This window comes from Pristis pectinata, chromosome 11, assembly GCF_009764475.1.
Source record: "Pristis pectinata isolate sPriPec2 chromosome 11, sPriPec2.1.pri, whole genome shotgun sequence".
NCBI classification, from domain to species: Eukaryota; Metazoa; Chordata; class Chondrichthyes; order Rhinopristiformes; family Pristidae; genus Pristis; species Pristis pectinata.
The window spans coordinates 85519501-85534166 of record NC_067415.1 but is presented as its reverse complement, the minus strand read 5'-3'; the positions used below and the strand labels follow the sequence as shown (position 1 = coordinate 85534166).

At 38.8% G+C, this 14666-nt stretch overlaps 1 protein-coding gene across 4 annotated transcripts in view; it reads right to left on the bottom strand.

The window, feature by feature from the left end:
* Window positions 1-6536: 6536 nt before the first annotated feature.
* Window positions 6537-14666, bottom strand: part of clybl (citrate lyase beta like) — a 123875-nt gene continuing 115745 nt past the window's right edge. For all 4 annotated transcript variants that reach the window (XM_052026730.1, XM_052026731.1, XM_052026732.1 and 1 more), the window contains 2 exons: window positions 11597-11721; window positions 6537-10638 (listed from right to left, as the gene is read on the bottom strand). In XM_052026730.1, the coding sequence (XP_051882690.1) occupies window positions 10543-10638; window positions 11597-11721 (221 nt within the window). In that variant the 3' untranslated portion in view covers window positions 6537-10542. The remainder of the gene's footprint in view (window positions 10639-11596; window positions 11722-14666) is intronic.

Sequence of the window (14666 nt, the reverse complement as noted above, 5' to 3'; positions counted from 1 at the left end):
AAACCCGTCAGAATTGTTGAAACATTTCAACAACCAACCGGCACTTTCCCCTCCTTTGCCTCATCCGACAACTCTCCCTGATCGTTCCACTCTTCCCAGGTCTGAACTGGTTTCAGCGGCGACCCTGCCTTCGGCTGCCCCGGACCCGAGCTCTGGAATTCTCTCCCCAGATCTCTCCCCCTCTCCTCAAGTTACTCATTAAACCCAGATGAAGCCAAGTTTCTGGGTCACTTTCCTTAATCTCCCTTGACCTTCGCCTGTCACATTTTGTACAATAATCGCTTTTGTGAAGCATTTTGGGACTTCTTCCTGTGTTAACTTAGTAAAGTTGACTTGTATATCTTGTTATAAATTAATGTTATTGATTTCTAATGAGTTGTGAATGTTGATGTCACTAACAAGGCCCGCATATATTGTCCATCCCTAACTGCCTTGAGAAGGAGGTGGTGGTGAGCTGACTTCTAGAAGTGCTGTAGTCCTTCTGGTGAAGGTGCTCCCATGTGTAATATAGAACATAGAACATTACAGCACAGTACAGGCCCTTCAGCCCACAATGTTGTGCTGACATTATATCCTGCTCTGAGATCTATCTAACCCTCCCCTCCCACATCGCCCCCTATTTTTCTATCTGTTGGAGTTCCAGAGACAATAAACGACCCGCGATATATTTCCAAGTCAGGATTGTGCGTGACTTGTGGGACAACCTGGAATGCAGTGGTGATCTGTAGCCCTTGTCCTTCTTGGTGGTATGGGAGGAGCTGATGGAACAGTCTAGGTGTCTAGGCCTTTTAACAGTACAGACCGCAGCCATTATGCATTGCTGACATAAGGAATGAGAGTTTAGAATGGTAAATGGACTGCCATCAAGCGGCTGCTTTGTCCTGGATTGTGTTGAGCCTTTAAGTTGCACTCATCCAGGCAAGTTGAGAGTGTTCCATCACACTCCCTTCTGAAGCCAATATACTCTTCTTCTTTTTAGTATCATTCAATATCCACATTTCCTCCAGTTTTATTTCTCACTGAGAAGTTCTTCCTTACACTGGGGTAGAATTCAAATCACTATTGTTTCAGCATTGTTAACCAATTATCGACTTATTCATTCATAGAATGTAGACATGGCTGGTAATTGCAAGGCTCACTGCCCATTGCTAATTGAGGTAGTTAGGAATATGAGAGAATAGGAGTATTCAGCCCCTCTAACCCGCCCCACCTTTCAATGATCACAGTTGATCTGCCCCTGGCCTCATCTCCTCCTCTGTGTAAATTCCCCATCGCCCTCAATTCCCTGTTCTTTCAAAACATGATCGCCTCATTATAGGAAGGATGTGGAAGTGTTGGAAAGGGTGCAGAGGAGATTTACCAGGATGCTGCCTGGTTTAGAGGGTTTGAATTACGAGGAGAGACTAAGGGAGCTAGGGCTTTACTCTTTGGAGAGAAGGAGGATGAGAGGAGACATGATAGAGGTGTACAAAATATTAAGAGGAATAGATAGAGTGGACAGTCAGCGCCTCTTTCCCAGGGCACCAATGCTCAATACAAGAGGGCATGGCTTTAAGGTAATGTGTAGGAAGTTCAAGGGAGATATCAGAGGGAGGTTTTTTACCCAGAGAGTGGTTGGGGCATGGAATGTGCTGCCTGGGGTGGTGGTGAAGGCAGGTACATTGGTCAAATTCAAGAGATTACTAGATAAGCATATGGACGAATCTAAAATTGAGGGATATGTGGGAGGAAGGGGTTAGATAGTCTTAGCTGAGGTATTGATATTGGTATCAGTTTATTATTGTCACTTGTACTGAGGTACAGTGAAAATCTTGTCTTACAAACCGATCGTACAGGTCAATTCATTACACGGTGCAGTTACATCGAGTTAGGACAGAGTGCATTGATGTAGTACAGGTAAAAACAATAACAGTACAGAGTAAAGTGTCACAGCTACAGAGAAAGTGCAGTGCAATAAGGTGCGAGGTCACAACAAGGTAGATTGTAAGGTCAAAGTCCATCTCATTGTATAAGGGAACTGTTCAATAGTCTTATCACAGTGGGGTAGAAGCTGTCCTTAGGTCTGGTGGTACGTGCCCTCAGGCTCCTGTATCTTCTACCTGATGGAAGAGGAAAGCAGAGAGAATGTCCCGGGTGGGTGGGGTCTTTGATTATGCTGGCTGCTTCACCAAGACAGCGAAAGGTAAAGACAGAGTCCAAAGAGGGGAGGCTGGTGTCCGTGATGCGCTGGGCTGTGTCCACAACTCTCTGCAGTTTCTTGCAGTCCTGGGCAGAGCAGTTGCCGTACCAAACCGTGATGCATCCAGATAGGATGCTTTCTATGGTGCATCGGTAAAAGTTGGTGAATATCAAAGGGGACAAACCAAATTTCTTTAGCCTCCTGAGGAAGTAGAGGCGCTGGTGAGCTTTCTTGGCCGTGGCATCTACGTGACTTGACCAGGACAGGCGACTGGTGATGTTCACTCCCAGGAACTTGAAGCTCTCAACCCTCTCGTCCTCAGCACCATTGATGTAGACAGGTGCATGTACACCGCCCCCCTTCCTGAAGTTGGCACAACATTTTGCTGTACTGTTCTATGTTCTAAAACTTTATCTCTCAATACCCTATGTAATCTAACCACACAAATGTATCTATAAATGCCCTCAGTGATCTAACTCCCTGGGGTTGAGAATTCCAGAGATTCACCACCCTCTGTGAGAAGAAATTTCTATGCACCCCCTCATTTTAAATAACCTCCCTCCTGAACCCAGTATCTTTGGAGTCACTTTTAAGCCAGATTGGGTAAAGATAGTAGATTTGCTCCCTTAAAAGATATGAGAGTGAGTTTTTGCAATAATCTGGCATAGTTACTGTTATTTCTTTAAAAATAAAACAGATTTTATTTAATTGCTTGAGTTAATTTCCCAGGCTTATAGAGGATTGAAGATGCAGATCAATTGTCATCTGATAGAAACTGGCTAAAAAGATTAAATGGCTTCCTGTTCCTACATTGTCACTCTGGTACATTTCAACCTCACATAATTATACAATTTGTACTTGAGTAGGAGGAGAGATTTGTCCATCATCGGCAGTACTGAACATTGGATATAGTTGCACCTGTTTATGAAGCTTCCCTCCCAAAATTCAGCTCTGTTGCCTACAAATGAACCAGATTTTGGAGGTGCAATAGAATTATATCGCACATTTATTGCATATGACAGAAGATAAATCTGTGCTGCAACAACATTTAGCAATGTTTTTGAAGGAAATGAAGAATTTCTGTAGCACCATTTGCAACCTCAGGATATCCCAGAGTACGTTACAGCCTGTGAGGTACATTTGTTGTCACTATTGTTACTCACTGTACTCAGATGTGTATCACGTCATTGTCAGAGCCTAATCCCCATTTGTGGAAAAACAAATGGATTCTTCTAAGAAACACTGGAAACAAAATCTGAGGCCGTGGGGAACGAACAGGAGATTGGGACTAATTGGCAAGATCTGTCAAATGTATATATGAAACAACAGAAAATGCTGGAAACACTCAGCAGCTCAGGCAGGACCCATGGAGAGAGAAGCAGCGTTAACACTTCAGGTTGATCACCTATCATCATATTTTGCTTTTGGAACTTGTTAGGCTGAATGGTCTCCTGGGCCGTGCGAGTCTGTGACAAATAAATGCATCAGGTGCAAATGTAAATAAGGATCTGAGTGCAAATTCCAAACTGTTCTGGACGCGATGTGACAGTGAAATAAGTTGTGGTCACAACACCCAACAATCTGCCCCATGGTTTTATTACTCATCTGCTTTGAACTCCAATCCAATTACTTAAATGTTGAATCACCACAATTAGTGTGGTATCCTTTACCTGTTATATTACTGTGGTTATTGGGAATAAGTGGCTTGGATTTACATCAATTTTATCATTGATTCCATCTGAAGTTGCTGTTTCACAATGTTCATTACCTACCCAGGGCAGTTATTGTTCACGTGTGATCACATGGGGAGTGCACACAGGCTAGATGGGGGCGGTGGTGATTAAAACTGGGCGGATTGACCAAATCACCAGACTGGGCTCTTCCTGTTAACTACAAGGAGCTTCAAGTCAGGTGATGTTTCTTTTCTAATCCAAGGGAGGTGATGCCAGCTAACCATAGAGGTTATATGAGAATTGTCAAACTATGATATAGTCTTTGAACAAAGGTTACAACCAAGGTTCACGTGTGAAGAAGCACATTAGTGAACCAAGTCTGGGACTCTCCTGCCTTATATGAGTTTGCTTCCCTTAGAAGGAATTTCCAGAGGCATTGGTAGAGCCAGCCAGCTCCTCTTAACAAATTGCAGTATTTAAAGTGGTGAATTTGTGGAACTCCTTGCCATGTACAGCAGTGGAAGCCAGATCAGTGGGGGCGTTCAAGGAGGAGATAGATAGATATCTAAATAGTCAGGATATCAAGGGATATGGGGATAAGGCCGGTAATTGGGATTAGAATAGTTTTTTTTTCTTCTTCTTCCCCCATTCCCCATTTCTCATTTCTATTTCCCTTTCCTTGGAGCAGACTCGATGGGCCGAATGGCCTGCTTCTGCTCCCTTGTCTTGTGATCTTGTGAAAATTCACAGGTAATTCGACAAAAACTGAGCCAAAAAAGGAGATATTTGGACAGATGACCAAAAACTTGGGACAGATGGCGCAGCTAAGATGTGACTTAAGGAGAAGAAGTGGAGAGGTTGGGGGGGGGGGAATCCCAGAGCTTGGGGCAGATGGAGGGGGTGAAGGAAATCCGGGATGGGCAGGGAGGCTGGATTTGGAGGGGTGAAGCAATTTCAGAGGGAGAGGTGTGCTGGGAATTTTAAGATAGAGGTGTTTCCTGGACTAGCAGTCAATGTAGGTCAGCGAGGACGGGGCTGAGGGTGAATAGAAATTAGACTGAGAGAAGACACTGGCCAGCAGATAGCACAAGTAGGACTGAACATTTATTATTGAAGAGGATTTGTTATGAAGGAAAGATTTACTTCAATTATCATCTACAAAATTTCAATTTTTTTCTCCTCCTCCTCTGCTAATAATCCACATCAGCTGAATGACTGTGTGACTGGTCTACTCACTAAGAACAGATGGGAGGGTCAAGGAAGTGAGTGTAAACAGAGGAATGTTTTGATGTTCCGGGCATGAGATAGACACAGTGTGGTCTTCACCTCCCCTGTTGATGCACCGTGACATCATTTTGCTTTAGGAATGGGTGCGTAAGGCACAAAATACAAGTCTTTCTGTTCATTTTTCAGTTTCCCTCAGCAACTCTCTTCAGCTCAGTCCTTTGGTGGTGCGTCCTCCTTGGTCTCTGGCACCCCAATACCTCACCTGCTTCTCCATTATTCACATGCAAGAAGATAATTTTGTTGGGCCTGATCCTGTTGATATGCGGCAGAACAAGCACACATCCGACACAAATATTTCTCTCAGCGTTTCCTGGGAAACAACCTATGTTGCTTCTATTCATACTTTAGCCTTTTAGCACTGACCTACATTGACTGCCAGTCCAGGAAACACCTCTATCTTAAAATTCCCAGCAGGAAATATGATATTTCTGTCCCTACTGCAAAGGCCCCGAGACCAATTTTAACACTGCTGTGATTCCTTTGACTGGGATGAGACATTTCAGCACAAAAACTGAACCTGGTCTGCTACTACTTTGTAACTCTCACTGGATCAATTAATTGAGCCTTTGAAAAAGATTCATTTACATTTCTAAAGATAAACACCAATGAACACTGAGCAAAAGTCAAACTGCTGGGGGAACTCAGCGGGTCAGGCAGCATCTGTGGAGGGAAATGGGCAGTTGATGTTTCGGGACTAGATCCTTCACCTGGACTGAAGTCGATAAGAATGAATGTTATAGGCTTTCATCAAAGATAAATCTGGCAAAAATGCAATGGGTTCTTGGGAGTCCTCAAACACTCCTTTTAGCCACTCCTCCTCTGTGTTTTATTAAGCTAATGACATCCAGCATTTGATGCATTCCCTGTTTGTCCCCAAAGATCAATAAATTACTGCAGTTGGTTTTAATTTAAATTAAACGATTTATTTAATTGGGAAAATTCTCTCCGTTGTGAAGATAATGTTGTCAAAGATTGTAATAAAAGACTCTAAAACAATGAAGATATTGGCAAGGGAAGCCCTAGGCAGGAATTAACAGAATAAAACGAATGTTGCCCAAGTGCCCTGTTGTGATGGATGAAAATATTATGCTAAAACATACAATGTAGATTTTATTAGGTCCATGGGGTTATTTTGATTTCATCTTACTTCTAGAGATTTAGAATAGGCACATTTCATATTAATACATCCATGCTCTGTCTTCAATCTAGTTACACTGAAAAAGGTTAAAAGCTCCTTAAATCAAAGTATCATGAACTGCCAAGTATATATCTGATTTCAATATTGAATAAAGATACTGATACACCCATTAACTCTTGATACATTTATTAATTCATGATCCCCATTAAGGCATTTGACAAGTGAATACTTATTAGGGTAAAGTACAAGAGCCCTGTAAAACAATTATATGTAACACTAAGTCAATAGGTTAGCGGAATGCAATAAATAATGTGGCTACAGTTGGGGTCAGGCAGCGGTATTATGGTAGGCTTGTGTATACATTGTACATGACAGTGAGAGATGAAGTTCATTTATTGTGCCTTTGGAAGCACGCACTTTAATTTCATATAACGAGTCTCTTTTGTCACAATCGCAATTATGCCCAAGTTGTGGGTTGGTTATTTGAATATGTCTGAATCACATGCTTATCCTTGCAAGTTATGAACTGCATTGAGGGTGCATATGTTGCTATAGAATGAAGGCTAAAAGCAGTGTGAAGTGAATCAGAATTCCTAGATATTTTGAAAGAAATCCAGCTCTCCTCAAGTGAGTGCCCCTGACTGGACCAGTGAACTAGGACAAGACCATTCAGCCCCTTGAGTCTATTCCAGCATGTAATTAGGTCGTGGCTGGTACAAATCATAACTCCATCTCACCGTCTTGGTTCTGTAATGCCCTCAATCACTAAAGCTCATCAATCTCAGTTTTGAAATTTGCAGCTCACCCACTGGCTTCAAGAGCCTTCAGTGGGGAGAGGTTCAGACTGTCATCAGTGTTTGCCGACAACACCCCTGAACAGCTTGCTTCTCGATACAAGGTTCGGTCATTTTTTTTCTGGACTTGTCCCCACCAGGATGAAATAAAGTCCCTGCATCAATCTTATCAAATCCATCAATCATCTGAAGCATTTTGGTTAGATCAACCCTTTGTCTTCTGTCTTCTCGAAGAAACATTAACCTGATCTTTGCATTTAACCATTTTTGCCCTGGAATTGTTCTGGTAAGTTGTGAAGCATCAAGTCCAACAAGAATTGAGATCCCTTTATGCCTGACAAATCAGTTCACTTGAGTCACTGATCATATTCTCAAAAGGAACAGTATTCATGTATTCACACACTATAAAATTGAGCCACTTTAAAAAGAATCAGTCATGTTTAAATAAATGCAACGCTAAGAGAGCCTAGGAATGCACTACAATTTAACAATTTATAAAAATATTGTGTGGCAAAATGGATAAAGAAAATTCATATATTTAAATAAACATATAACTAATACTGAACGTATCTGATACTAAATGGAACCAAAACAGTTGCTAACATTATTTGAATGCTGACTCTCTATGAATTTACATTATCAGCTCCAAAGCAGAACGCTCTCACACCACTGTGAAATAAACAATCAATTTCAGTCTATTTCATATTCAGAGATATGCACATCCACATTATCTTTCATGACTTCAAAACCTTCCAAAGCAATTTACAGCCAATGAAGTACTTTTTGAAATATAGTCACTGCTGCAATGTTAGAGACTTGCCAGTCAATTTGCACACAGCAAGATCCTACACCATGCAATGTGAGAATGTCCAGATCTTCTACTGATTGAGACACCTGGGAAGAATTCCCTGCCCACCTTCAAAATGGTGCCCAGAGTCTTGAATGTCCACCTGAGAAGCCTTGGCTTAACTTCTTTTGTCTGCAAGAAAGTATGCATTCAATGCCAAATCAAATGACCTATCTACTCTGGGAAAGCTGGATAAATCGGCTGTTATGATCAAATTGTTATTTGCAAGACATTTGTAATACTTAGTACTTTTTTTGCTCAGTGCTATCAAGTAGCATCTATTCTCCATTATTTACGGAGCCGAAGGGTTTTTGGCAGCACTATTTGTGCTTTCAATGCTACATGACCTACATGCCCACCAGAGTTACTAGTAAACCTAGATTCATATTAGAATTCTGAAGCAGGGTCTCAACCTGAAATGTCAACTATCCCTCCACAGATGTGCCTGACCCACTGAGTTCTGCCAGTAGTTTGTTTTTTGCTCTATATTAGAAGCCTGATTTGTAGAAAAGGATTTTTTGGATTGTCCTTAAGTTTGATTTTACTGTAATCCTAGTGAGTAAAGTATACACCAAAAATAGTTTGCTTTGTTTGATGACCTTATCCAGATGAAAGTCTTAAGTCACCGTGTAGCTAAATAGCATCTCCACTTGCCCTGTGTGAAAGCAATACTACTGATACTGTGAAGTATTCTCAATTCAGAGACTTGCATTTACGTAGAACCTTTTGCTTCCCTTTCCCAAAGTGCTCTGCAGCCAATGAAGCACTTTTGAAATGTGGTCATAATGTAGAAAATGTGGCAGTCAGTTAGTGCACAGTAAGCTCCCATGAAGATCAATGTGACAATGACGAGTTGTTTTTGGTGCTGTTGCTTGAGAGATAAATATTGACCCCAGGACACCATGTAGAGCTCCCCTGCTCTTCTTTAAAATAGCGCCATAGGATCTTTTCCATTTACCTGAGTCGTCCCACAGCTTAATGTCTCATCTGAACCTGTGACAGCCCTCAGTACCACACTGGAGTGTCAGCTTGGAATTTTGTGCTCAAGCCTCTGAAGTGGGACTTGAACCCATATCCTGCTAACAGAGTCAGGACTGCAACCCACTGAGCCACAGCTGATACAAGGAGGTGAAGTAATAAACCTTTGGAAGCATAAAGGTACAAAATGGGTCCAGAGAAGCGGGCACAAAATGAGATGGTCCAGAATTGTCGTTCCTTAATTAAATGAGAATAAATGCATGTTTAATCATATACTTCAATTACTGCCTTTTAAAAATGTTAAAATGCAATTAACCACAGACAATGAAGCAAAGACAAACATCATAAGAAAAGGGAGAAAGCTACTTGTTCCCTGTCCTGTGCCGCTATTCAATAAGATTATGGCTGATCGTGTGCTTCAAGTCCACTTGCACACTTGATCCCTGTATCCTCTGTGTGCAGAAGTTCTGTAATTCCCGTCTGAAGTATACTCAGCAATTGAACAGCCACAGTCTTTTACGGCTCTCCAGAATTATAGAAGGAGAAACCTTTGCTCATCTCAGTCCTAAATGGAAACTTCTTTCCCTAACATCATGCTGCTTAGTTCTAAACCCTCAGCTAAACAAAATACCCTCTCTGTATTTATCCTGTCAATAATTTAAGAACACACCCATTTTTAAATTTGACACACAGAAGTGTTACAATTAAAAATCAATCTCCATTAATACTTCAGATCAATCAGCATTCATTTTTAAAATATTTTAGGGAATATTAAAAGAGCTATATTGTACAATTTCTGTGTATAGAGGAACTAATGGCTGATGTATTGGCCTTGAGATAGGGTCAAATATATTTTAAAAATTATTCTTTAAGCCTTAAACTTCCTGAAGCTCTCAACACCATGAACCCATGAACACTACTGCATTATTTTGCACCATTTATTTATTTTAGTAATTTATAGATTTTTATGTCTTTGCACTGTACTGTCGTTGCAAAACAACAAATTTCACCTCATACGTCAGTGATAATAAATCTGATTCTGATTCTTGGAAATACAGTATATTTAAGTTGCAGAGTACTGAAGATCTGCCCCTTTGTAACACTGTACACTGTAGGATGGATCTCTTCTGTACTGTGTGACAATGGATGATTGTTATGTTTATATACCCAGCTAGAAGCTGGACAAACCTGTAGTTAAACAGTCTTGCACCCCAGTCTGTTAACCAGCTGACACATCTGATCAGAAGTAGTGATTTTAATGTGATGCAGAAATTAACAGATGTCCACAGAAGTTCCAGTACACCCTGCTTCTAATCGCCACATCTGAAAAAATTACCAAGGCTTTGCCTATTTCAATGACCCTAACTATACAGTAGGAAGTTACTGGGGTTTCGTTACATGCTCAGTAGGAGTGCTAGGTCTAGACAATCTCATATGACGACAGTATCCAAGAGATTAAACAAAATGTTTATTTTTAAATTACAATGGTGTGGGCCTTAAGGTGTCATATTGTTAAAAAATATAATTAGTGTTGCAGTGACCTCCATAACATTTGACACAAGCAATCGTTTCTCTCTCTCCCTCTGTTTACTTCTGTCCACTGCATTCACCAGTGATCTATGGTACAAACCCATTTCTTTGAGCTTTCACATTTTTTTGATGGCCGTGGCTAGTGTGACAACATTTTGTGCTTGTTTCAGAGATGGCATGTCGATCATACTTCCATGTAAAGTGAAGGCTCCCTAGAACAGAATAAAAAGAGTCACATCATACTTTGTACTTCCTGAGATTCCCCTTCTCAATGGATTAATGCAACATTAACTATTTGAAGATTGAAAATGCTAACACTAAAATGGCATCATCTCTATTCAGAGAATAAAGTTAAATATTTTCAAAGCAATTCATTGTAGAAAGACACACATAAGATTAACATGACATAATGTTGTTTCATTGCTACAGCTACAATTGGATCTTGGCATAATAGTTTCCTTCAAATGCTTCACAGTTAACGATGGTTGGTGCGGAATCGATGGGCTGAAGGGCCTGTTTCCACACTGTATGTCATACACTTCCCAATATGCATAAAATAACACACAATAATTTATCACTTTTATTTTGTACGGTTTTCATCTTATAGAATTCAATTTAGCAGCAAAGATTTATAACTTTTCAATATTTCTGATTAACTATCCTGCAACTTAATTATGACATTGTTTTCATGACAACAATATGATTTCAAAAATATTCTGTTGGGATGGACAGTGTGGATTATAGGATATTAAATAGTTCTTATGCGATTGTTCATAGGATGCGAACATAAGGATTGTCGGAGATAATTAACTGACAACACTACGATTACCCCAATTCTTCCTCCAGGCTATGTTTAATCTGAGCGTCGCTGGGCCAAAGCCACCAGCAGACTGTGGATCACCACTGAAACATATATACAATAACCCACGGCGCAGGAAGCACAATGCGATTCAATGATGCAACAAATTGGCAAAGCAATCCAACATCACTAATTTATTTTCATTTGCCATACTAATGGGCTTCAAAATGTTTTAATCCTATTTAAAGAATTTTGCTCTCATACAGGGATTTAATAATCTCCACATTTAGTTGCAACAACAGCAAATGTTCAATTTGGCCATGAATTACAAATTGTCTGAATTACTAGGATGTGCAAATACAAAAATTCACCTTTCCCAGTTTTTGATGTTCTTCAAAAGCCTCAATCAATTCCCAAGCCCATTTCACCCTCTCGACACTTGGAGAAAAAGCTTCTTGCACAACTGGAATCTGATTGGGGTGGATCACTTGTTTACCTGGATACAGATACCACACATCAGCATTACTCACAAAGATAAGCTTTTGAAAATAATCAGCAGATTTATGAATTGTAAGGTATTGTCCAACTTTCCGCAGAGAGCATTGGCTAAACTAGCTGTGGCATTTGTGACAGCAATAAACCTCTGTAAGGATAAAGGTTTACATTAGATAGATATCTCCACAAGTTGACCTTCCTTCAACTGTCCAGTCTTTTTTTGACAATAACAATGAACCAATTCCTCACTAACAATTGAACTACTAAATAAATGTTCACCAGAAATCTGTCATTTTAATCATGACTAAACCCCTTAATATTTCAAGAATTTTGATTGTTATAATTAGTCATTTGAATATTAGTTTGGACTCAAAAATTATGTAAAAATATTGACATCAATCATTTCACACATTGTTTTGATGTGAGAAAGTCTCTTCCATAGAGCAATCGTCAATCAGAAAGCTTCCTTATAATTTAAGTGTGGAAATTAGATTTATTTTTTTATTGCAAGAGCATTATCCATATTTCCTGTGTTGAGCTCAGTCGTATAGGCAGTTTATTAAGTTTCATAACCAATACAAATATATTGAGTATACTTGGTTGAAATACATTGACCACTGCATTGATACCACCTTTCTAAAATGCCCATAAGCGAAAGCATGACAGCATGCATACTCAAGAGGTACCTTCAGACAAGAAATCGATTAACATGGTTTCAAAATACAGGACACTGCCATAAGATATTCATATTTTTCCTTATTGTTTAAATTTAAATTGCAAGTACATAACACTCTAAACTATACATTCTGGCTATTATCCAAAAGAATGGAAAAGATAAAAATTGCTTGCTTAGTAGTGAGATATTTACACTGTAACATATTGGTTATATTTCAGGATTATGCAAGCAATGTAATTAGAATTTCAGTGGTTAAGGCATACAAAAATCAGTTTGTATTACTTTACATAGGCCTCCATAAATAATATTTATCATATAAAAATTTATGCATCATATATAATGTGCTTTATTATTTTGCTTCTATCATGTATTTCACATTACATGTATTTTTACATGCATAATTGTGTTAGATTTATATACAATTAAAATGCAGTGTTTTATATGTATCACACATTGCATTATTATTGATATTAAAACACATGTATTAACTTGGTTTATTATATATAATTGCTCAAGTTTTACAAGGTGGAATTTGTGAAGGACATTATGTCCAGGTTATGCACTGTATAATTCATGGATGCTGTCCAGTTAGCTTGTAGATCAGAGTTGAACGTTTCAATGTGAAACATTAATAGACACTGAAATTTGCCTGACTTTACCAGCCAAGTCTCTTTCAGCCAGGAGGCTCCTGACACAGTAAAGGAAAGTAAACCAAAAATAGCTGGCCAGATGAATTGTGCCCAGAATCAGTGAGCACTTCCGACCTGCTGACTGTGCGACGTCGTCACTGGAAATCCAGGAACTTTCTGTTGTTTTGGATTATGTTGTTTCCCCAGTCCAAGAGGGAGAGTATTGCTGGGAGTCAAAAGTGGGGGTACAGTGAAGCGATCATATGTGCGTGTGGTGGTGACAATAATGTTTAAAAAGGACATGAATTATCTGCATAGTCAAAATATATGCAAATACAGGTGAAAGTCTTTAATCGCTGTATTCTGTGGCTGCTAACAATGATCCCTTATTATCACTGTCATTATCCGTAAGGCAGTTTCTATAAACTAAACTATGCTCACGGATCAAATTCCTCACTGAAGGTTTTCTGAATTGGATAACCTGAATAAATATTGGGATAAGCATGCAATTTTACTAAAGTATCACTTATCTTTCTGCTATTGACTCAGTCTGTAGACTGATGCAGTTTTTTAAACTATGTAAAAACAGTGACAATTTTAGTAACATATTTCAATGGTTCAATGATTTAAAACAATACAAATATTTATTTACAAATCATTCCCATCTGAATGGAAAAGTAAAATAATACTTAATTATCATATCAGTTCCTGTAAACTCTTAAAAATTATACTAGAATATCTTCAAATTCCTGTATAAAATAGAAACCCATGTGAGAAAATAAATTAGTAATTATGGTACTCTAAAGCGAATTGCAGAATAATATTCTCTGAAGGTTAAAATATTGAATACAATTCTGAGATTTAAGTTGGTCTGATAATTGTTTTTCTGGGAAAACCTCTAATGCATAAACTAATCCTCATTGAATTAAAAAAAGAGATTATTAATTTATCACAGAATTATAGGTACAGATAGCCAGCAGTTTGGCACATTACAGCATTCCGATGAGCCACAAAACTTCCAAAGTCACAAATTCATAACAAAATATCAAATCAAATTCACAGGAACATTGTTGTTCTCCAGAAAGAAAATTATTTTTGTGCAGCAAACGAATAATTTTAGTGTTGTTGGTTTGCAAAAATTATGTGCGTTAGTACTGAGCTAAGAGCATAAATCAGAAAAGATTACCCCAGTATGATTATCTATAGCCATGAAAATATATCACTGTACAACACCATCTGAGATGTCCCATTATCGAATAACGTTTGTCAAACCATACTAGGAGGTCAACATTAACATGCTGAATTTTTTTGTGTGCAGGGTAAAATTGCTAAAATATATAGGGTTAGATCATATTTATGGCTTTTTTCTCTTTGTGAGACTGCTTTTGTGGTTCCACATCACATTTTGCAAACTAAGATGTCTTCTTTACAAATCAGAAGCAAGATTCATTTTAAAACTTAGACTGTTGGCAGCAGAATGTAATTTTTTTATTTTAAGCAAGTACGATTATAGCGGATGATTTTGCTTGCTTTTTAAAGAGAGAATTTAATATGCTCTAGAAAACTGTTCAGATTTTATTACTAAACATTTTCTTCTTCTACAAATAAGTAGTTTTACCTGCAAAAATCATTTAAATTGGA